Source organism: Spodoptera frugiperda, chromosome 14, assembly GCF_023101765.2.
Source record: "Spodoptera frugiperda isolate SF20-4 chromosome 14, AGI-APGP_CSIRO_Sfru_2.0, whole genome shotgun sequence".
NCBI lineage: Eukaryota > Metazoa > Arthropoda > Insecta > Lepidoptera > Noctuidae > Spodoptera > Spodoptera frugiperda.
Genome location: NC_064225.1, coordinates 3,709,721 through 3,734,109, shown reverse-complemented (window position 1 = coordinate 3,734,109; position 24,389 = coordinate 3,709,721). Strand labels below are relative to the sequence as shown.

The 24,389-nt window shown below is 39.6% G+C and overlaps 1 protein-coding gene and 1 long non-coding RNA gene across 2 annotated transcripts in view; one reads left to right on the top strand and one right to left on the bottom strand.

Annotated features, from left to right (window-relative positions):
- The window catches only part of LOC118279332 (cell adhesion molecule Dscam2-like), a 101,519-nt gene that overhangs the window by 17,753 nt on the left and 59,377 nt on the right, over positions 1 to 24,389 (bottom strand). The window contains exons 14-27 of the mRNA XM_050698506.1: positions 23,232 to 23,397; positions 22,657 to 22,793; positions 21,933 to 22,085; positions 21,330 to 21,420; positions 20,767 to 20,849; positions 13,309 to 13,443; positions 12,645 to 12,797; positions 11,999 to 12,128; positions 11,091 to 11,275; positions 8,791 to 8,970; positions 8,253 to 8,450; positions 7,447 to 7,647; positions 5,838 to 5,998; positions 4,617 to 4,809 (exon numbers count right to left, since the gene is read on the bottom strand). Of these exons, the coding sequence (XP_050554463.1) occupies positions 4,617 to 4,809; positions 5,838 to 5,998; positions 7,447 to 7,647; positions 8,253 to 8,450; positions 8,791 to 8,970; positions 11,091 to 11,275; positions 11,999 to 12,128; positions 12,645 to 12,797; positions 13,309 to 13,443; positions 20,767 to 20,849; positions 21,330 to 21,420; positions 21,933 to 22,085; positions 22,657 to 22,793; positions 23,232 to 23,397 (2,166 nt within the window). The remainder of the gene's footprint in view (positions 1 to 4,616; positions 4,810 to 5,837; positions 5,999 to 7,446; positions 7,648 to 8,252; positions 8,451 to 8,790; positions 8,971 to 11,090; positions 11,276 to 11,998; positions 12,129 to 12,644; positions 12,798 to 13,308; positions 13,444 to 20,766; positions 20,850 to 21,329; positions 21,421 to 21,932; positions 22,086 to 22,656; positions 22,794 to 23,231; positions 23,398 to 24,389) is intronic.
- Positions 1 to 24,389, top strand: part of LOC126911425 (uncharacterized) — a 32,591-nt gene that overhangs the window by 7,859 nt on the left and 343 nt on the right. The window lies entirely within an intron of this gene.

The window sequence follows — 24,389 nt, the reverse complement described above, 5'->3', positions numbered from 1 at the left end:
TTGGCATGATAATAACTTATGTAATAACTTAAGACAGAAGGTCCTTCAAGTAGACACTAAATAGATTAACCGACTTGGTATTACATGGATCTCACAACTTTTGACGGTAGAAAGACTGAACTGCGAGACTTGGGTTTTTTACAGGATGTTTTTGATGGGATCTCACTTCTTTTTGTTGTTGTTCAGTTTCATGGGCTAAACACACCCTTACCCACCCTATACCCCCTCCCTTGCCTCATATGGTAGGTATCTACACCTATTAAATTTATAACCACCACCAACCACCAACTGCATAAATAACTTTGTAATCCCATATATTTATATGGGATTACAAAGTTATTGATGCAGTTGGTGTATTTGGAAAACTGGACCGAAATTACAAAATATTTAAGTTTTCCCATGATTAAGACACTAAACTCTATATGTATTCCAAATATGAAGCTTCTAAGTCTGCTAGAAGTGCCTTGGACTTTTGATGATCGGTGAGTCAGTGAGTGACAAAATTTAGAAACTTTAACAAGTTGTCATTCTTAAACTACTGGTTCAAATTGACTGAAATTTTAAATATTCCGTGTTTATACAATGCCAGATTAGTTACTGAAGATTCAGGTTTCTTGCTTTATCCACAACCGAATTATAGGGGGTCGAAAAAGGCCCGAATTGCTTCGAGAAAAGGATGGTACGGCCGTGCCGCTTTTTTTTTGCTCGACTTGGCGGGGGCACTGCCGTGCCCCCAGATTTATAACAAAACAAAGCATTAATATAAACAGAAAAATAACTTTTTCCAAACACGCCTTTTGCTACGGTTTTGTTCATTTGAATATTTTGAACCTAGCCGAGTTCCTCGTCAAATAATTACGTAAGTAAGCCGAAAACATAACAATTAATTCCTAGGTCCCATGTAGTACATGACTCACTAGGAACTGAACTAACTGTTAGCTTCTTGTTATACGATGTCGTATGCGATGAAATTTTTGCCTTGTATCATCGTATTGTATTGCAATACGACGCCGCAACGCAGTGTTGTGTCCTAAAATTACTTAATGCATTCTGCTCTCCTATTATCACGTTTATTTTTTATTTTTAGACAAACGAGCAGATGTGTCACCTGATGGTAAGACACCTGCAACACCAGAGGAGTCACAGGTGCGTTGTCGGCCTTTTAAAAAGGAGTACGCTCTTTGCTTGAAGGTTTGAAGGTCGTATTGGTCGGAAATACCGCCGACGATAGTTTAATTCACAGTTCTGCGGCGCGAGGCAGAAAGACACGTGGCTTAAAAAGACAAGCTAAATTAACACAACCAATATACTTAAGCGAAAACCAAACTTCTAAGTAGAATCTGTACTCTGCGCCCATGCTTATAAAGTTATTACTCAAAGTTGAACTAAACTGAATGAGACAATTTCATCTCAAGCATCTGAGATAATAACTTTTGATACTCAACTTCTAAGTTTCGATCAAACTTCTGTCATTTGTTAACAATTATGTCTTGCGAAGCGTAAGGGTTCTGTCACATTGAACGGTAATCGCGCGATTTTGTTACGTAACATTATAGTATTACGTTCGCTTTTCCTGGAAAGGCTTTATCTCCATAATTTGGTTGTTTTTCCCAGAAACAGGGGGCCTACTCTAATTCAACGAACGAACGACAAAACTTCGCAGATTGCATACTAGAATTCCATTTATTGCGAACCTTTGTGAACAAAAATGAACGAATGAAATGACGATAAATAAATAAATTTTGATTTGAAATTAAAAATAAAACGCTATTTTGAGTAATTTCATTAGTAAATCAATAAAACCTACGGCCGAAAATTAAACGAAACTTCGGATTCGAGAACCGGAGTAGGCCCCCAGATTTGAAATTCGTTGTTCGACCCGGAGTTGCGAACTGTCGTGCGGGAATCGAATCCACTACTGGTTGCACGGCAGCCAATTGCCCAGCCATCGTGCCAACCGTGCAGTCATATGCACTTGTATGTTTTTCAACGCACCCACGACATAGAAGAAAAGCCCAGTGTTTTTGAAAAACATAAAAATCATTATCTTTCAACAAACATTGTTAAATAGGACAGTTCTTAAAATCGCTACAATCTTCAGTGTAAAGTACCCCTAACGCCAATTTGTTGTTCTACAAGAGAGGGTGATCGATCATGGCTTCCCAACTATTTACATTAAGGAAATAAGTGAGACGGCCGGGTCAGTGACCGGCTTCCAAGCATTCTATTTGTACTAAACTTGTAATGGGTTATTTTGTAAGATATTAAATTAATCATGTCATAAGTTTTTGGTATACTTTGAAAGGACTGATCCGGAGCTGCGGGCTACCTAGCGGATTTACCGGGTACTCCGGCTCGAAAAGCAGGAGTAGGAACGGAGTGGTTTTTAGTCACTAAGAGTCTGACACTCCTTCTCGCCTCGCTCTAGGCGGGAGATATCATTGGATAATTTCCTCTCCTCCCCACAAAATACTTTGAAAGGAAGAACTGAGACGAAGATCACTGTAATAGTATGCTTTAATCCCTAATGCGGTAGACCAAAGTAAACACAAACAATGTGACCCCCACTTCTCACTAGTTGTGTTATGTTAGTCCGATATTCCGAAATGACGATAGGAACAGAGTGTATTTACCAGATTTCGTGCTATTATTTGGCCATTTTCGAAAAAGCAGTAAAGCCCAATAATCCACTACCGCCATAACCACCAGCTTATAACTAGCCACTGTTGACCAAAGGTGAACGTTTGAGCATTAATCACCACGCTTGCTCAATGCAGGTTGGCGATTCCAAACTTATAATTTGGTTGCCTCACGATGTTTTTCTTCACGGAAATCTCTCTATGATCGGCGACAGTCCTAATCAAAGAAATCAACCAACGACCCAGTTGTACAAATAGTTACTTAGAAATGTCCACTCATATATATCTAATATTTTGAGCAGTTTTGCCAATCTCTCCGATGATTAACAAGGCGTGACATCCTATTACGTATTTATGAGTATCAAACTCACTAGACAGAATTTAGTTCGCTTCACCCACGACCGAAGCAACGAGACAGTCCAACTAAATGAATATTAAATGACCGTTCACTTCGCACCGTCAAACTTTGTCCACCACAAGCTATACAGAACCAGTTTATCTTGGTCTCGCTTTGTATAATCTTTCCGCATATTCAAAGGCCAGCTTATACTGGTTGTTCATAGGTTGATGTGTAGTAGGTACACATTAATATATCTTGTCCAACTAAAGTTGGCAGTGGGTCGCCAGGTGTGGAGAGAAACTGTTTATTTAGGGCATCTAGTTTTGGAATTGTGTTACTAAGTCAAAATTGCTGACTACCTAGCGGTTTTACGGCTCGAAGGGCAGAAGTAGGAATGGGGTGGTTTTTAGTCAATAAAAGTCTGACACTTCCTCTCGCCTCGTCCAAGGGAGCAGTTATTGGATGAATTTCCCCCTTAAAATAAAAGTCAAAATTGTTGTTAGGCAAGTCTTCACGTAGGAGAGCCATGCTTTGGTATGAACGGGACGGCTCAACTGAAATGATATAAGCCTATCGCAGTTTGAGTTGTTGAAGGCTCAAAAGACCTGTATCAAAAGGTCCACAACCACTTGTAACTCTTATTGGGTATTTCTAGGCGGCTGTATAGTTGTCTGTTTATCTCAAAACTTGGTACTTGCCTTCGGTAGGTTACCCACCCGCACTCTCATGCATGAGAAGCTGGCATTATAATCCTCCTGACCACTACGCCACACAGCAGACTACGATATACCACGACATATCTCTATTACATAGGACTTTTACATTACATTTTACATAGGACATTTCATGACTAGCTAAATAGGCGTGTTACAGTGAATATATTATTATGCATCTTTGCCTACCCCTTCGGGGATTAAATACACATTATGTCATGTTTACAGTTAACATTAACTAACTTATAAACTAATGACGTTATGTAAACAAATTTCCAGAACTAATAAGTTTTGGTCCTAAAGGAATTATTGAACTTGGTCTTTACATAATTGGTCCTTTGGGCCTTGTAATTCTGTAATTACAAATTAATAAGCTGAATTGGTTACAGAACGTGAATTGATTTGTAAACGGTACAGCAGTTATGTTTTGATAATCTAATAAACATGACGCTTGTAATGTCCCCTGGGATATTATATAGATTTTTAAAAATTTACGTTATACATCCATACTACATATTTAATAGAGGACTCGCTTATTTTGAACATGTAACACTATATTATTATAATTCTCTGTGCCATTAGATATAGTTTACTAAAACTGAAAAACTAATCATACTTCTCTCTATTAATACTATATGGCAAAAGTTTCATAACCTAACATGAGACGTATAACATAACTGGTGAAATGTATGTGTAAACTATGCCCACTGCATAGTTTACACATAAATTACGTGCGATAATGTGCACCTTATGCTGCTGCCTACATCCTCAAGGATAAAAGGTGTAACGATATAATACTTCAAAAGAAATCGAAAAAGTTCCAAAACAATACTTTGCCTGACACGAAAAAGCGGCCAAAACTCAACTGGACTTTAGATTATTCAATTAACAAAGGGATTGTAGACAAAAATTAAAATCACTTACCTCCCTCCAAGGTCTTCGTGGCATAAGTATAAACGGTAGAAGCTGAGCCAGCGTCGTTTATCGCAGTCACTCTTAGCTGATACCAGTGTGCGGGAGCGAGAGATCCGACGGCGTAGGAAGTTGGTATGGAGCGTAGTGGTGGAGCCTGGTAGTGACCCTCGATGTAACTCCAGCCGAGGTTTAAGTCCATGGGCTAGGAGGTAAAGAATATACTCAAAATATCTGTCACAGATTTTTTAAAGGTATTTAGTGTATAGAAATTTGGCCAGGAAAGTAAAGCAGCCCTTATGGCTATGTTATTAAACACTACTGTTATTAAGCATTATTGAAAATTACGAAATAAAAGCCCTGATATTTATTTTTTAGGCTTCCAACTGCGGACCACGTAACAGATTACACACACAGGTTACCGGGGTTCCAGCTCAAAGCAGGAGAATGAACGGGGTGGTCTTTAGTCAGTAAGAGTCTGATACTCCCTTTCGCCTCACCCAAGGCGAGAGAAATCATTGCATGATTTTTTATTTAAAAAAAGACCACTTTAGTTCCAGGTTAGCCAATTGTTCTTTAAAGGTCTTTTACAAATTGAAATTTGGTATTCTCCGTCTTTCAAGTAGACATTGGTTACGGTGACCGATTTGCTTCTATCGCTGATAATTAATGTACCGAGGGTTTGCGGTTGCGGAAGATTACGGTTACCCAATTCGGTCGAGTTAAATTACAAAGTGTATTGTTAAGCAAAAGGTTTCAAGTTAGCAATTCAAGTTGGAAGCCTTGTTGAGGGGGGAAAATCATTAAATGTTTTCTCCCGCCTTGGGTAAGGAAAGAAGGAGTGTCAGACTCTTACTGACTAAAAACCACGCCGTTCCTACTCCTGCTTTTTGAGCCGGAGCTCCGGAAAATCCGCTAGTTAGTCTGCAACTCCGGAATTATACGATAGTTAAATGCGTAACTTAGTTCTACATATATAATTTTAATTCATTGATTGTTTTTTACTACAAAAATGCTCATAGGTGGATTTTGCCATAAATGTAACATAGACCACATTAGTTCCAGGTTACCCAATTTTCCGGAGCTGCGGACGACGTAGCAGGATCCCGGGGCTCCGGCTCAAAGCAGGAGAACTAACGGGGTGGTTTTAGTCAGTAAGAGTATGACACGCCCTCCCTCAACTAAGGCGGGAGAAGTAATTGGATGCCTAAAAAAATACACAAGCATACTCACAGCTTTATTCTCAGCCCTTTGCCATACGTTGGATCCCAAGAGTCTATAGTCTACCTCCCATCGTGTGACGTCACAGCCGCTGTCGTCCCAGCCGCTGAGCTGAATGTAGATGTGAGTGGCATTGCTCCAGAGCCAGTCGGTTGATGGTGGGGAGACCGGTGCTGTATGGAAAAGAAAAGGCGATTGAAGAAAAGAAGGGCTTTAGTGGTAAGACGACACATTTGGTAAAGACCAGACAAACCAAATAAGTGTGGGAGAGCCATGCTTCGGAACAAATGGTTGGTTCCATCGGAGTAATAATCAAGGAGGAGAATAAAATTATAAAATTAAAATTACTAACTAGTGCGACATACTAAGCAGGGACTTAGTCTGCTGCACTAAATTCCACATTAGTGGACAGTCGTACCTGTCAGCTATAGCACTCAGGATGCTGTAACGACTTCCACGTAGGCGACTGATGAATGATGCAGTCTTTTTGCGCCATAATGCTGTGAAACCATCCGTGTGAGCATCAGCAAACATTGCTGATACACTACAGAAACGTGGAAGCCGCAACAACGCCCTGAACGCATTATTGTACTGGATCCGCAGAGCATTGTACGCTCTCTAGGTGTAGAGACTCATCCTACAGACTTCCCGTAATATAACGACCTGCCAGAAAACCGACGTGAAACGACGACCTAAGTTTCATTGTGTGAGTAAGTTTACCGGAGACCTATTCCCCTATTCCCTAACAACCCTTCCTAACTCCAATAGCCCGGCAACGCACTTATAACGCCTCTGGTGTTTCAGGTGTCCACGGGCGGGGGCGCTTGCTCAACATAAGGTGATCCGTCAGCTCATTTACCGGCTTATACTATAAAAAAGAACAAAACCTACTCCTTTATCCAGCTGATTAATCCCCAATTCCCTATTTAGATAGAAGAACAAATAAATAAACAAAGGAGTAACAATATAACAGTCTTCATTTACCAAGATCTAAGTCACGTACATACATCAATGTTGATTTAGATTCCTATATAAACAGATTGTGGCCTAATTTCCTCGACGAAGCGATTAGCACGTAGGGAGTATGTAACGAGACCACTATTTATCTGAACTAATATAATAAAGTTGAAGGGTTTGTTTGATACGAGTAGTAGTAATGAGAGATTAGCAGAAGTTTTGGGTATATTCGTATTAGAGGCTTTGTGAGTTGAGGTTAGATGTTTTTTGGTTATTTAGTTTTGTGTATTTTGTTAAATAACACTGCTTTTCTCTTTGTCACGTTTACACGGTGGCTGCGCAACCGGCTGCTGCGCAACGTGTAGCGGGTTCATTGCCATTGCGGGTTCATTGAGAACCTCTTTGTGTGATCCATAAATTGTTGTTCCTGGTCTGGTGTGATGTGTATGTGAACTTGTATATTTGTAAAATCACAATTGATAAAAGGAGGTCATTGGGCATCTGGTAATCTCACTCACAAACCGAAACATAATGGAAGCGGTGTTTCACGTCGGTTTTCCGTGAGGCCGTGGTATCACTCCGGTCAAGCTCACCCATTCCTGCCGAAGCATGGCTCTTCCACACATAAATTCTGTTACAAAATAAACTTAAACATAAAACTCACCTCCACCCAACGTCGTAACATCAATATGTGCGGGTGCAGAAGTCCCAACACTGTCAGTAGCGGTCACTCGTATTGAATACTTGGTTCCACACTTGAGACCAGCTAGTGTATGGGTCTGGACTCCTGGGAGACGGTTCTCTCTGGACACTGGCCATGCCTCTTGCCAGAGACCGTCGTTTTCTCTCCACGTGAGGTTGTAATCTTCGAAAATGAAAGTTGTCTTGATATACCAATAAAGAGCAGAGGGTCTTTTTTGTATTACATGCACTTTTGTTTTTACATTTTTAATTACATATTCATAAGTGAAAAACCACTAATCAGAAGAAAATCTAACATTAACAATACAATAAATCTTTAGTTTTTAATCTGCTTGTAGTTGTATATAGCAGGAGCCGTAGAGTCAACACCTCCTGAAGATGCTCCGTAAAATGTGCAAGATGTTATATTTCGAGTATTTTGTAACGTGTCGTGTGTGTGTTTTTGTGTTGAATCTCTGCTGCGTAAGCAAGCTGAAAATTGTTCTAAAAGCGGAATAAAAACTAAAGATTTATTGTACTGTTAGTGTAGCATGAATTTCGGCAAAGTAACGCCTGATTCTATTCCAAAATATACAAAATGTAACCTAAACTTTGATACTTCGATATCAAATCCCCTTGATAAAACTTTATTTTGATCAGAATTTGTAGCTATAAAACATCGTGCATAACCGTCATATTTGAAATCACCTCAAAAATTTACTTGAACAAAAACATATACACACAAAATAAAACCTTACTCTAATAATATTAAATCACAAATCGACTCACTTATACCAAATCCCATGGAATCGTTGCCATAGGACCTGATTTCGTCCCATTCCACAACAATATAGTCTTTGTAAGGCGTAGCTCTCAACGTGGGTGGGTCTGGTAGGGGTAGTACCTTGACCGTGAACACCACTGAGTCAGAACCGTACAGGTTTTTAGCTAAGCACGTGTAATTCCCGCTTAGAGATTGGTCGATACCTAGAAAAGAAAAATGTATTATAATAAAAATGTAATAACAACAACATCATGCCTTTTTATCCCCGAGGGGTAGGCAGAGGTGCACATTACGGCATGTAATGGCACTGTACAATGTACAACCCGCTTTTTACCATTTGTGTTATAAGTCCATTGTAATAGGGGGTGAACCTATTGCCATATACTACTGGGTACATTTCCAGACTCCGTGGTACTACTGAGAATTTATTTTTTTGAAAAACCGAAAAAAGCTCAATACCCCTTGATTGACAGTAGCACTTGCGACCAACGATTTTAAACTATACCATTTATTTTAAAACAAAAAATTCAATAATTCACTTACTCTTAATCAACAAACTGTCATCTCTATTCCTTGTGAACCGAGGATGATGTGTGATGATGTTCTGGTTGTGGTACCAAACGGTCCTTGGAGGCGGCGAGCCGACACTTCGGCATTCTAACAGCAAGGAGTTCCTTACCGCTACTGTGATCTCTCCACCGAGCGATGCTACTCCTGCCACCACTGGGTAGAACGAAAAGGGTTGTTAGTAATTGAAGAATATTGTTGTGAAGTAAAAATAGTACATGTGTAAAACAAGGCAGTTCATTTACTTTTCATAAGCAGCTATGCTCTAGTAGGTAGATTTCGGATTATTCTTATGTTATATGTTTGTAATACCAACAATAAGTATCAAGATATGATGCTTATTGTGTTATTATGTATGTTGCTGTGCCCTAACCGGGTTTCATGTTGATATGTAAAAGTATTTTTTTTTCTAATCCATTTTACATTAAATGCCATGTAATAGAAATAGAGCCTATATTGTTCTGTAATTTATTTATTTCACTAACAACTATCATTACAGAATAAATCCAATACGATAGTGTAGCAGTCTTACAAGATATTCAATTATTTGTTGTATTTCAATTTTGAAATCAAAACAAAACATAATATTATTATTGGTATCTGGTCCTTTCGTATCGAAGGTCGAAGCCCCAAAGCTACGAATAACATGAAATAATCCATCAAATTCTGAATACAGTACAATACACACAAATATGTCGAACGCACCTTTTCATCTTTCAAACAACCTTACATCAAGACAGTCACGTATTCTTTCATTGAACGTTTTAAAATCTAGTATAAATTGACCGTCGAATATTTACAAACGTCATATAAACAGATACCATGATACATTGGTTTTGTATAGCTTGATATGTAGCCGTGTGCTATTCTAAACCAGTATAAGCAGACCTACGAATAAGCTGAAACGTCGTACAAAACGAGATCATGACAAACTGGTCTTGTATAGCTTTTTATGTGGCCGTGCGCTATTCTAAACCAATATAACATTGAACGTCGAATGTTTACAAACTTCATAAAAACAGAGACCAAGACAAACTGGTCTTGTATAGCTTGATATGTTACCGTATGCTATACAAAACCAGTATAACCTGACCGTTTAAGTGTGGAGAGCCATGCTTCGGCACGAAAGGACCGGCTCGACCGGAGTGATACCACGGCCTTACCGAAAACCGACGTGAAACAACGCTTGCGTTGTGTTTCGTTGTGTAAGTGAGGTTACCGGAGGCCCAATTCCCCCTTCCCAATCTTTCTAATCCCCGATTTCCCAACAACCCTTAAATTCCTAACCCCCAAAAGGCCGGCAACGCACTTGTAACGCCTTTGGTGTTTCAAGTGTCTATGGGCGGCGGTGATTGCTTACCATCAGGTGATACGTCTACTCGTTTACCATAAAAAAAAACCTTTGAATGTGCAGAAAGATCCTAATATATAAAGCAGGACCATGGTAAACTGGTTTGTATAGCTTGATATGTCGCCGCGTGTGAGAGTATGTTGACAAACAATCGTAGGTATATGGGTCGGAACGACTACTTGTTGGGTATACAAATATTTGTCGATGTGAGTGTAAGAATATGTTATGGTATGCGCTCTCGATTTTCTTTCGTTTTATTTTTAGTAAATGTATGTTCGTGGTCCTATAGAGCGCGGTGGGTTGTTTTTGATGGTTTGTTGACTTTATGTAATAACATAACTGTATGATTGTGTATGTAGTGTTAGGAAGAGGTTTAGTAACAGTTTAATATGTACTTTTTCTTCTCACCACGTCTGTTTATGTAATTTACTATATTTTGATAATAAAATGAAAGATAACCTAAAACAATTTTGTTTCTAAAGCTCTTAAATATTTAGCGGGATATTTCGATTTCAGTATATGACTAGACTATTTTTATCACTAAAAACGGACAGACATGTCAAGTATAATTTAGAAACAAACAAAAAGCTACAATCAGATCTAAACCATTTTCATCATATCAGCCATAAGACGTCCATTGCTGAACATAAGCCTTCCCCTAATGACTTCTAGATAGCCCGGTTGAAAGCGAACTGCATCCAGTGGCTCCTTGCGACTTTAACTAAACCATACCATTCACCAAAATACGCTCCATTTTCCAAATCCCCGGAATTCGTACGTTCTTCTCCATTCGAAACCACACTTTGCAACAAGCGCCCAGCTTCACTGACAGACAATTCAATTTGACGTTTCAAAAGTGCCTTAGGATTAATTGAAATAAATGCTTTGACTTTGACTTCGTACCAAAAGACCAAATAACACTTACCTCTTTGCGAAGGAGTGTTAGTAACCCTTCGGCTTTCTGGTCCTTCTCCCACCGCAGTGCTGGCAGTCACCCATACATCATACTGACGACCTTCCATGAGGCCTTTTAGCTCCAAGGTCTGGGACTTCTCATAGGCTTCTGTTGTGCTTTGGACGTCCACTCGTATTGCTTGTGGACCGTCGTTGCTGGGTGGGAGAAAATTATGATGAAGTTCTTTCTTCCCTTCTTTTTTTTAAGCCCCACTCTAGGATTTTCTTCTGTGTCGTGGGTGCATTTACAAATATACAAGTTTACATACACATGACACCCAGACCCAAAACAACAATTTGTGGTTCACACAAAGTGTTGTTCCGTGCGGGAATCGAACCCGCTACACGTTGCACGGCAGCCAATTGCCCAGCCACTGCGTCAAACGTGCAGTCAGTTAGTTATGATTTTAGTTTGGTTAATGTTTTAGAAGATTAATAAGTATTCTCGTAAAGTAGTGTCAATAGGAATTTATTGAGACAAAATTATGTCCCAGTACCCTTAGTACGAGTTTACTTCAAGTAATCGTAGCGAATCGCGTCCAGCGCTCTGATTAGTTAGTTTATTCGAGCCGGCCAATAAAAGCTCTGAACGCGATCAAGTTTTGATTATTTTAAACGTCAAGTAAACTCGTACTAATGACACAGTTCTACTATAAGTCATAAAAGCTTACAGGAGCTTTTAGGAGCTTTTAGGAGGTTCAAATAATCCAAATGAGAATTGAAATTTCCTTGACACAAAAATTCATAGAAAGACACAAAAATAGTTATCATAGATAGATAATTTAGTTGGTCCAATACTGGGATGTTAAGGTCAAAAATATGATCCTATTTCTAAAATAAATCTTCACTTCTTCACGCTAGTAGGTAATTTATACATACCTAGCAGTAGGTTTACAATACACAGTATAATGCAGCAGTCTTCCATTGGGTTGCCGCGGTCTTTTCCAGCTTACTAGTAGAGTGGTCGACGATTGTGCCAGTAGTTTGATCTCCGCTGGCGCTTCGGGCACTAAAATGAAGATTGATGTATTGGAATAGGAACTTTAACGCTGTGAAATAGAATCGAAAATAAAATACAAAGAGAAAACAAACAGTAAAGATGTACAGGATGGTTTTATTGATTTGATATCACAACTTCACCGGGGTAGGCAGAGGTGCACATTACGGCACGTAATGCCACTGTACAATGTACACCCACCTTTCACCTTTTGTGTTATAAGTAGTAGCTAGTATGCCCCCTGTTACAGGGGGTGAGCGTATTGCCATATACTGGGTACGATTCCAGACTCCGTGCTACTATTAAGAATTTTTTGAAAATCCGAAAATAGTGCCATTAATACGTTGACTGACCAGGGAATCGAACCTGAGACCCCTTGTCCGACAGTCACACTTGCGAACAACGACGACGCGACACAAAAATAAAATATTTCATTTTCACTTCAATTTTTACATTAAGCATAAGCGACAGTTTCACAATAAAAAAAAAAAACATTTTCAAACTCTACATAGAGCTGAAAAAACTTACCATCTTGCAGCGTAGAGCAAATAATTGGGAAAGAGAAAGGCCCAAGTCCATAGTTAGAGAACCCAGCCACTTTGACCGTATAGTTAGTGAATTTGTAGAGTCCCTGCAGCCGAAGTTCGGTCACAAGCGATGTAGAGTTCATCCAATGCCGACCTGTTGGATTTACATAATGATAGAGACAGTATGGCTGACTAGTGATTGCTTTGTGTTGTAGAGTTTGGTAGAGACCCTGTTTTTGTTTGTGGGCAACGGTGTGGAAGTGATCGTAATATGTTTTGTTTTGTCGGTATTGGTAGAGTCGGTTTGGGTTATTTTTGTAACGGTATCGCGTGCTCTACATTTGGTTTCGGTGTTTATGTATGGAGATAGTGATACGATGTTTATTTGTGTGCGGTTTTTTTTAGATATGGATAATAATATTACACATTCTTTCCGATGCAAATGCACAGCAAATGTAGCATAAATGATGAGTAACACTTAATATTAAGACATTTTTTTTTACCTAACCCAGTCCTTAGCAATATTTCAGAACAAAATCCTTACTAAGGAATAGTTTAAGTAATCGTTAAATATCTCTGATTACGGCAGTTAGACTGGAAAATACATAAAAAACTTACAACCAATAAGTAGAAAGAATAATAAAATTCCAACCAATCACACTCACCCTGCGCAGCGTACAACACGGTGTAGCCAATCAGCGCGCCCGCTTGCTTGTGTGGAGGTATCGGCTGCCAGCTCACGCGCAGAGCTGTTGACGTCACTCCTCCACATTCCACTGATGATGGACCTTCTTCAGGAGCTGTTATCAAAGAAATGTGTATATAGCATGACACTGTAAATATTTTGGTATGATTAGATTGAGCAACTGACAGAAGTGAGGGCCCTGCTCTTTCAGCAGGTATAAAAGTCGATTAACCTGTGGTATCTGAAACGCAGATATAAGCAAGATACAGTATGCTTTCTATTGTGTCTCATATACTGGTAAACAAGAGGTTAAGGTACTATATAATTATTTCAAAGAGATTTTAAAAGTGTGGGAGAGCCATGCTTCGGTACGAATGGGCCGGCTCGACCGGAGTGATATCACGGCTTCACAGAAAACCGACGTGAAGCAACGCTTGCGTTGTTTCATTGTATGATTGAGGTTATTGGAGGCCTAATTATCCCTTCCCCAATCTTCCTAATGTCCGATTCCCCAACAACCCTTAAATTCCTAACCCCCAAAAGGCCGGCAACGCACTTGTAACGCTTTTGGTGTTGCAGGTGTATATGAGCGGCGGCGATTGCTTACCATCGGGTGATACGTCTGCTTGATTACCGGCGTGTTTCATAAAAAAAATACGTTTTGAAACTTAGTTAATAGATTACTGACTGATTGATATTATTACCCGACTGCGCCAGAAGGAGGGTTATGTTTTTTTATCTTTGGTAAGCGAGACCTATAACATACGTATCCAACGAAAACAATTATTATTCTACTAAATACTGCCTACGTAACCTAACTTAGGTTGCTCCTCCACCAGAGATGTGCTATGTGTGCTATATGTAGCTAAGCTATGAATCTAAGTGACTGTTTCCACTGATACTAAGCTATGTAGCTGCACGAGGAAGATGTGTAGCTCGAGTATGCGATGTATCGATAGTAGGGAAACCGTCCATTGCACATATCCATAGCATGCATCTTTCCATATAAAAATAAAAATATCTTAGTTAAATCAGTTTCCACCAATGCTAAGCTATGTGTACCAATGAATATGATTGGTGGAAGTACTCGATGAGATTAACTCTAATTCTGGCACTTTTGGTACACGCTTCATTTAGTTAGGAAACTATTTTTTGAAATTGAAAACTTGATCGCCAGTCGTAGCAACGTAGCATAGCACATCTCGTGGAAAATCACCCTTATACGTAGAAAACCAGACGAAGATCTTAAATTCAGTTCAAAACTCATACATATGTAACAGAACTCAAAAGCTAAACAAAACAGAACAGAATGATAATTATTATAGTAAAGTTTGTCTTAATAGCAGAGTTTCAGTTGAAACTGTAAGTAAATTCAGGCATTCCAAGCAAAATGTATGGAACAGTGAAGTTTTGCGTAATAAAAACAATTACTTTGAAGTTATTTGACTTGAGAAATGTTTGTTATACGCATTTGCTAATTTAGTGTTTGTTTGTTTATTTATTTAATGAAAAGTGAATCGTATTTCTTTTGGTATAATGTCGGTTGTTTACCAAAGGGTAAATAAATAGAAGTGTAGCAAAAAAATAATTATCTATCAATTTTAGATAGTTAAACAAAGTGAATCGTATTTCTTTAGGTATAATGTCGGTTATTCACCAAAGGGTAAATAAATAGAAGTGTAGCTAAAAATTATTTATCTATCAATTTTAGATAGTTAAAGAAAAGTGAATCGTATTTCTTTAGGTAAAATGTCGCTTATTCGTCAAAGGGTAAATAGAAGTATACCGAAAAAAAATTTATCTATCAATTTTAGCTAGTTAAAGAAAAGTGAATCGTATTTCTTTAGGTATAATGTCGGTTATTTATTAAAGGATAAATAAATAGAAGTGATGCTAAAAATAAATAATTTATCTATCAATTTTAGCCAGTTCAGTTATGAATCTCGAGTGCGTTTAATTAATTAAAGAAAAGTGAATTGTATTTCTTTAGTTGTAATGTGGCTTATTCACGAAAGGGTAGATAGAAGTCTACCTAAAAATATTTTACTATTAATGAATCCCGAGTGTTTGATTATTTCAAGATAAGTGAAACATATTTTTTTTATAGAATCACTAGATGGTAAGCGATCAGCGCCGCCCATGGACACCCGTAACATCAGAGGATTAACAGATGCGTTGCCGGCCTTTTAAAAAGGAGACGGCCTTCTAGTTATAATGTTGCTAATTCACCAAAGGGCAAATGTATCTAAAAATATATTTTACTATAAATTTTAGCCAGTTAAGTTATGATTCCCGAGTAATAATGACTAAACCTATTACTGTTCCCTGGTCACGATTGATTGATGAACCGTCTAAAATGCTAGGGTAGGCATGTCAACGAGTACATACGAGTAGGAGATTGATGAATAATCATATACCTACAAGTATATATGAAGCAAAGAGGTCTGATAGAACCGTACTGCCTTTAAACGTTAGGTGGTTTTTATACCTATAAGCATAACATATGGAGCAAAGAGGTCTGATAGAACCGTACTGCCTTTAAACGTTAGGCGGTTTTTTACCTATTAGGTTGTTCGACTGCCTCTTTGACCGAGTGGTTGTCAATGTGACTGCTAGGCAAGGCGTCTCGGCTTTGATTCCCGCGTCGGGCAAAATATTGCTGAGCTTTTTTCGGGTTTATGAAAATTTCTTAGAAGTAGCACGGAGTCTGGAAATGTGTCCGGTATATGGCAATAGACTCACCCCCTATTACATGGGACTTACAACAAAAATTGTGAAAAGTGGGTATACATTCTGCAGTGACATTTTGTGCCATAATGCGCACCTCTGCCTACCCCTTCGGGGATAAAGGGCGTGAAGGGTATTTACTGGTAAACGAGCAGACGGAACACCTGATGGTAAGCAATCACCGCCGCCCATGGAGAACTGAAACACCAAAGGTGTTACAAGTGCGTTGCTAACCTTTTTGGGGATTAAGATAAATTCTTAATCCCCAAAAACGGTTGTTGGGGAATTGGGAAGGGAGGTAATTAGGCTTATCCGGCAACCTCACTTACAGTACGAAACACAATGCAAGCGTAGTTTCACGTCGGCTGTGGTATCACTCCGGTCGAGTCGGCCCATTCGTGACGAAGTATGGCTCTCTCACACTATTATACTAATATTGTTACTGCATGACAATCGTGTCGCTTCTGGATGATTGTGGGTTCCAATTTTAGTTTGAAACTAGTCGAGAAACCTCATCAACATAAATAAATAAAATTAAGATTTTATTATACATACTAAAACGATACTCTTTCACTCATATTAAAGCAACAAAACACAAACTAATAAAGCCCTTAAAATAACTACCAAAAAGTATGATTTTCAACAACCTGCCTAAAACAGTGGACATGTTATGTTAATGTCAAATTAAAGGCGAAATTAGTTGACATTTTACAACCTTAGTTAAACTTGAAAGGACAAGTACTATGAAAAGGATCGTAGGAAGAAAAACTGTTTCCAACTTTTCCCCTTAAAAGCAAAAGGCGAACTTTTGATAAAAATGAGTGAAAGAAAGAAAAATTCCAAAGTGTTACAGCTAAAGTTTGCTTGATAGCAGCTACCGTTGACATTATGTGATGTTGTTCTCTTCTAGATTGTTCTAATGCAGAGCGATTTAATTTCTTTGTTGTAGTTGGGTCATTTTAAAGGTGCGCACGTGAATTACCTGATGGTAAGCAATCGCCACCATTCATGGAGACCCGAAATACTAGAGGCTTTACAAATGCGTTGTACGCCTTTGGGGGTTAGGAATTTAAGAGTTGTTGGGGAATCGGGAATTGGGAATTAGTAATTAGGCCTCCAGTAACCTCACTCACATAACGAAACACAACGCAAGCGTTGTTTCACGTCCGTTGTCGGTGAGGCCGTAGTATTACTCTGGTCGAGTTCGCGCAGCATGGCTCTCACACTTATTTCAATGAGAAGTGTACCATAACTGCCATTATGGTTAATCCCATCAAATATTCACCTTATATAAGTTTTTAAACTGACATGGTCACTAACACTAACATCAGAACTTAAGACGGGATATTTACCATGTTTATTTATGCACTGTTTATATTTCGGCATTGTTGCAAGCGCCATGATCACGGATGAACTGAAATATCGGAAACTCAGACATAAATAAATATGGTAAATATCCCGTCTTTAGTTCTAATGTTAGTATTCACCTTATATTTCAACATATTTTATCCTAGCAACAGAATTTCTGTCTTGTAAAACACGTGTACACAAGACCAAAAGCCTTTAAGAAAGGTGAAAATAGTAATTATTAATCGTCATCATAAATCGTCACGCCTTTAAGCCCCGAAGGGGTAGGCAGAGCTGCTCATTATGGCACGTAATGCAATGTATACCCACTTTTCACAATTTATGTTGTAAGTCCGATGTAATAGGTGGTGAGCCTGTGAAAAAAGCCTAGTGATACTTCGCCCGACCCGGGAATCGAACCCGAGACCCCTTGCCACGCAGTCGCACTTGCAACCACTAGGCCAGCGAGGCAGTGAAGTAATTATTAAAATGACATAAAAGTAAGCGAGCATTGTAAGGAACATGATAAAGGTTTACGACTCAACTTTGGAGGAAAGTTGAGCATATTTACATAGTCAATGCGTATGATAAAATCAGGCTTATAAACCTGTAAGTTGCTTTGTCTGGATGTTTGTCCGTCAATCACGCTGAAACTACTGAACGGATGATGATGAAATTTTGTTTATAGGCAGGGTATGACCTGATTTGAGTGATTGAATACTTTTTATCCCACAGGAACCCGGGCGAAGCCGCTTACTGAAGCCTGTATTTTTATAAAGAAGAATGATTTTGTTTGTTTGTTTGCATTTAATGAGATTAATTCTTAACACCAAAAAGACCGGAGCTGCGGATTACCTAGCGGGTTTCCCGGGGCTCCAGCTCGACAAGCAAGAGTAGGAACGGGGTGGTTTTTAGTCAGTAAGGGTCTGACACTCCCTCTCACCTTGCCCTGGCGAGAGAAGTCATTGGATGATTTTCCCCGCTTAAAAAAACCCCTAAAAGGCCGGCAACACCTCAAGTGTTTCGGGTGTCGATGGATGGCGCCGATTGCTTACAACCAGGCGATACGTCAGCTCGTTTGCCAATTTATATTTAAACAAAAATCCACCAGGTAAAGTCACAGGCAAAAAGCTGAGTTTAGATAAAATTTCTCTCATAACTCTGTTTGGAACGGGGTGGTAACGCGATCCTTTATCAGTTGAAGACTAATTTGGTGATTTAGAATTCTGAAAGGGAAATCGTTTTGAAGAAGGTGCGAAATGGTTTGAGAACATCTTGATTGAAAAGGTAAAGCTTTTTTTGCAAGCTTAGCGACTAAGGCCAAGCTTGGCGACTTAGGCCAAGCTTGGCGACTATGGCCAAGCTTGGCGACTATGGCCAAGCTTGGCGACCATGGCCAAGCTTGGCGACCATGGCCAAGCTTGGCGACTATGGCCAAGCTTGGCGACTATGGCCAAACTTGGCGACCATGGCCAAGCTTGGCGACTGCCAAGTTTGGCGACTTAAGCCAAGCATGGCGACTATGGCCAAGCTTGGCTACCATGGCCAAGCTTGGCGACTTTGGGCAAGCTTGGCGACCATGGCCAAGCGTAGTGACTTAGGCCAAGCTTGGCGACTATGGACAAGCTTGGCGACCATGGCCAAGCTTGGCGACCATGACCAAGCTTGGCGACTTGAGCCAAGCATGGCGACCATGGCCAAGCTTGGCGACTATGGCCAAGCTTGGCGACCATGGCCAAGTTTGGCGACCATGGCCAAGCTTGGCGACCATGGCCAAGCTTGGCGACCATGGCCAAGTTTGGCGACCATGGCCAAGCTTGGCGACCATGGCCAAGCTTGGCAACCATGGCCAAGCTTGGCAACCATGGCCAAGCTTAGCGACCATAGCCAAGCTTGGCGAATTAGGCCAAGCTTGGCGAACATGGCCAAGCTTGGCGACTATGGCCAAGCTTGGCAAACATGGCAAAATTTGGCAATCATGGCCAAGCTTGGCGACCATGGCCAAGCTTGGCGACCATGGCCGAGCTTGGCGACTTTGGCCAAGCTTGGCGACCATGGCCAAGCTTGACAACCATGGCCAAGCTTGGTGACAACGGCCAAGCTTGCCGACTATGGCCAAACTTGGCGACTTAGGCCAAGCTTGGCGATCATGGCCAAGTTTGGCGACCTTGGCAAGCTTGGCGACTTAGGCCCAGCTTGACCATGGCCAAGCTTACCGACTTAGGTCAAGCTTGGCGACTATGACCAAGCTTGGCGACCGTGACCAAGCTTGGCGACTTTGGCCAAGCTTGGCCAACGCACAACGCACTTGTAATGCCTTTGGTGTTTCGAGTGCTTATGGGCAGCGGCGATTGCTTACCAGTAGGTGATCCGAATGCTTTACCGGCTTATATCAAAAAAACCTGAGTTTAGTAAAGAAATCAAAAGCTCCTACAGTATGTCAAGTCAGTTGATACAATTAACGACCTTAGTTGATTGATTATCCATACACCTTAATGATGGTTTTCCTGTAAACTAAAATAAATAAGGAAAAGAAAAGACAATCGGGGTGGACAAGGGCCTAATGAAGAGTGATTGATCTTTATGGGATTACGGGCGCGTCGACCAAATAGGTAAAATGTATATTAAACTTTTTGTAGAAACTTGGACGTTATAAATCTTGATTTTGTTTTTGAAATGTTGGTAGAAAACATGGAATAGAGCTCAGAATCAAAGTCAAATAGTTTTGAAACGTTAAGAATAGAATGACCCATCGTACCCTTAGTACGAGTTTGCTTTACGTTGAACGAAAACGTTTTGTTTAACCCGTGCGAATGAATAAACCAATCAGCGCGCCGAAACGCTCTCGTTTCGATGTCGATAAACGTAAAACAAACTCGTACTAAGCTCTTTGTTCTTCCATCCGTCAGTTTATTAAGTGAGCTACAGACAGTCAGTCTGTGAATTATCAGATTTATCTATATTTATCATACTAGCTGATGCCCGCAAAGTTTTTTACTATTATGGCCTATTATATATTTGGCCAATATGGAGGAATGACATAATTATTGCGCCGATTCAAAATAACTTTAAGATAGGAAGGTCAACAAATACGAACAATTTTCCAAATAATAACACACAATTGGAATTTTAACAAAGTAAGTTTACTTTCAACCTTAACTAACTAAAAATAAAGCTCACACTGCATAAAGTATCTCACATTAAGATACGATTACATTTTCGCAATAATCCGTATCCAAACACAACTAAGATTACAAAACCATTGATTGATGACCCAACCAACTTCAGACACATGCATTTCAAATTAATCTTTATCTCTGCACCCTTACAGTTCTATTTCATTTGTATCATCAATATCACTTACCTCCTTCTCGCGTGTCTTGAAACAGTGGGATTGAGAAAGGTCCGGATCCGGCGCTGTTGAACGCCGCTACGGATACCGCGTACCTGTGCAAATAAGATTTGAACGAAGATTAATGTTAGGAATATTCATTTTAAAGCATGTTTGTGTATTATGATTATTTTGTACCCTTTATAGGATGTGGTGGGGTTGTTAATTGGTTTTTAATTATGTTGGGTGAAAGTTTTTGTAACATATTCGTGTGTTGGTCGCTATTTGGATCAATTTTGGTATAAGCATAAGATTTTTTAAGCGTTTCTACACACTAAGTGTTTGCTCTTGTGTCGTTCGTGGGTTTACAAATAATTTAACTCATATATGACACCTAGACCCGAAACCACAATTTGCGGATCACGCAAAGATTTGCTCCGTGCGGGAATTGAACCCACTACACGTTTTACTTTCGCATACACGTTTGATGTTTACTTAATTTAATGTTTTATCCCAGTTAGCAACGACTTGCTAAGAACTGGGTTAAATGACTCTGAGAATTGGAAAACATTTTGTCCACAACTATTAGTACTTACCTAACGCCCTTCAGTAGTCCAGAGACGATCGTCTCTTGTTTTGCATACAAAGATGTAGTTTTTATTGTCTTGTCACTCGTTTCTTCGGTTTCTAAAAAGATTTATCAAAATTAGCTTAATACCTAGACTTTTCACTAAATTGAACCTTTATGAGACTTAAAAAACTTATGCGTAGTCACGATATGAAAAGCCAAATAGCCAAATTGGCATTAAGTCCACCATTGTATGCTTGTACATAAAGTGTAAAATAAATAAATAAATAAAAGAAAAAAACAATTTCTCCAATCCATCAAATTCCTAACGGTCCCAATCCCAAAAGGTCCCAAAACACCGCGCTTGTAACGCCTCTGGTGTTTCGGGTGTCGTTGGGAGTCAGCAATACCTTATCAGGTAATCCGTCTGCTCGTTTATCGAATTATACCACACAAAATAGAACTAATGGAAAAATGCGTTACTAGTTTCAAATCTAGCCGTTTCAATTAAATAAATATTAAATTAAATAAATTTTTCACGACAGTCAGTATATAAAAAGTTGGTCCTTCAGGAAAGACCAAGTAATTAAATAATAATAGGTCTTTCTTCTTTGTACTTCTTTCTACATACCTTTAATTCCAGTCAATTGTGGAACAGCTTTCAACCGATATCCTATGATCAGTCCATTGTGAGTGTCAGCTGGTGGTGGTAGCCATCTTACTCGGAGCTCTCCCGGAGATTCTGTCTGCTCTAGTTGGACTCCGAGTGGTGGTGAGGATGGTGCTAGGAGACGAATAAAAATGAAAGAAGACGGATCACAATCCATACAAAACTACCGCAAGTCCTATAAATATGCACACAAAGTTTTATGTCTCATATATTAAAAAGGGTGGAAGCCTCATGCTGCGATACAAATGGGCTAAGATCGACCGGGTGATACCATGGCTCCAGAAAAAACCAACGTGAAACAACGCTTGCGTGTGAGTGTGGTTACCAGATGCCCAATTAATTGGTAATTGCTAACGCCCTCAAAAGACTCACAACGCAATTGTAACGCCTCTGGTGTTTCTGGACGAAGACGGCGACGATTGCTTACCATTAGATGCTGCGTCTGCGCGTTTACCGGCTTATCCGAAACAAATCTTATAAAAAAAACTTGATGACGTGCAATAGCACGTCATCAAGTTTTTTTTATAAGATCTACAATAGTAGAGGACAATACCCAGTACAGCCTATTGTGAATTAAACGAGGTTGATACAGAAAAATTGTCTGCAGACTCTCTGTGAAACACTTCTAGATCCTCTATTAATCTATCTAGATATTCAAAAAGAAGTTTAGAGTGTTATGTCATACCTTCTTCTGTAGTAGTAAATCGGACTGGAGTTGAGAAGTGGCTGAGATCTGCTTGATTGCCTCCTGCCACTCTTGCAGTGTAACTCGTAGCTGGGAGGAGATCCTCCACTTCTATGCTGTGACGTAATTCTTCTAACCTGGACGGATAAACAATCATTTTATTGAATGACACAAAGAATTGACAGAATTTGACTGCACGATTGGCTTGACTTGACTTGACTGCAGTGGCTGGGCAATTGGCTGCCGTGCAATGTGTAGCGGGGTTCAGTAGGGATCAAGTTTAAGTGTGGGAGAGCCATGCTTAGGCACGAATGGGCCGGCTCGACCATTGAGATACCACGGCCTCATAGAAAACCGACGTGAAACAATGTTTGTGTTGTGTGAGTGAGATAACTGGAGGCCCAATTTCCATATCCCCAAATCCCCAACAACCCTTAAATTCTTAACCCCCAAAAGGCCAGCAAGGCACTTGTAGTAATAGTAACACTTCAGGTTTTTCGGGTATCAAGTCAAGCAAGTGTCGAGTCAGGCAATCACCACCGCTTAGAATAAAATATAAAAAATCAAATACAAACCTCGTAATATTGATAACTTTAGCATTATTCCAAGAGAGTCTCTGGCTGCTACTGATCTGCAGGCTGTAGAACTGTGCCAAAGACCTGGTCATGTCTCTCCAGGATAGCTTCACTGATCTACTTCTTATGGAGTCCACTGATAGGTCCGTTGGTGGTGCTGGTGGTTCTAAGACAGAAAAGGCGTTTGTGAATTGTGAAATATGAAGATTTTGTATTGACTGTTTTGTGAATGGCTCGCAAAGGATTTCAGGGTCATTACCAGTTTAAACTGGTAAAAAATGGATTGTACATTGTACGATGCGCTTCAGCCATTCTTTTGAGGTAGAGCCGAAAACCCCAATAACCCTTTGCCCAAACGGGGTATCATTTCTGGAAGTTTTTGCTCAGCAGTCGCACTAGCGACCACTCAACCGACAAGGTGCTGAATATCACAATATTATAAATGTAAGTAACTTTTTTTGTTTGGTTGCGTGTCCCTCAATCACGCTGAAACTACTGAACGGATTTTAATGAAATTTGTATACAGATAGAGAAGAGCTGACTTGGGCGACAGCACACTTATTATCCCACGGGAACGCGGGTTAAGCTGCAGAAGTTAGTAATTATTTATAATAAAGGACCAAACAAAACTACCAATAATCCAGAAGGACCAATTTCACAAACCAGACAATAATACCTAGATCGAAATACACAATAATAATCACGCAAATAATACAATCAATTAATCACTAGAAACCTATAAACTACGCTACATCGGCGAAAGCAATTAGCAGTGGTAACCACAATTATTGGACTACACCTAAACCAGTAATGTGGGCTTAAATCATAGCAAAAATTGTGATATATATGGTCCCAATATTTTGTAGTACTGATAGGTTTGGGAATTGGAAATGAAATTACTAGTTTCCCATCTTTTATTTAAATGTAAATGGTTTGTTAGATTAAACCATGGTATGACAGTTGGTGTCTCGAAGGCTTAAGACGCTCCACCCCACGCACCCTCCTGCATAAAGGTGTGGGTCCGAAACCTACCATCGGTACTTTCTAAGCATATATTTTAGGTACCACTGATAAACGGTAGTAGAAAATATCACGAGGAAACCCAGACTTATAATTACCTACTAATTATAAGTTTTAAATCGCATTTAGGAAGCGTGG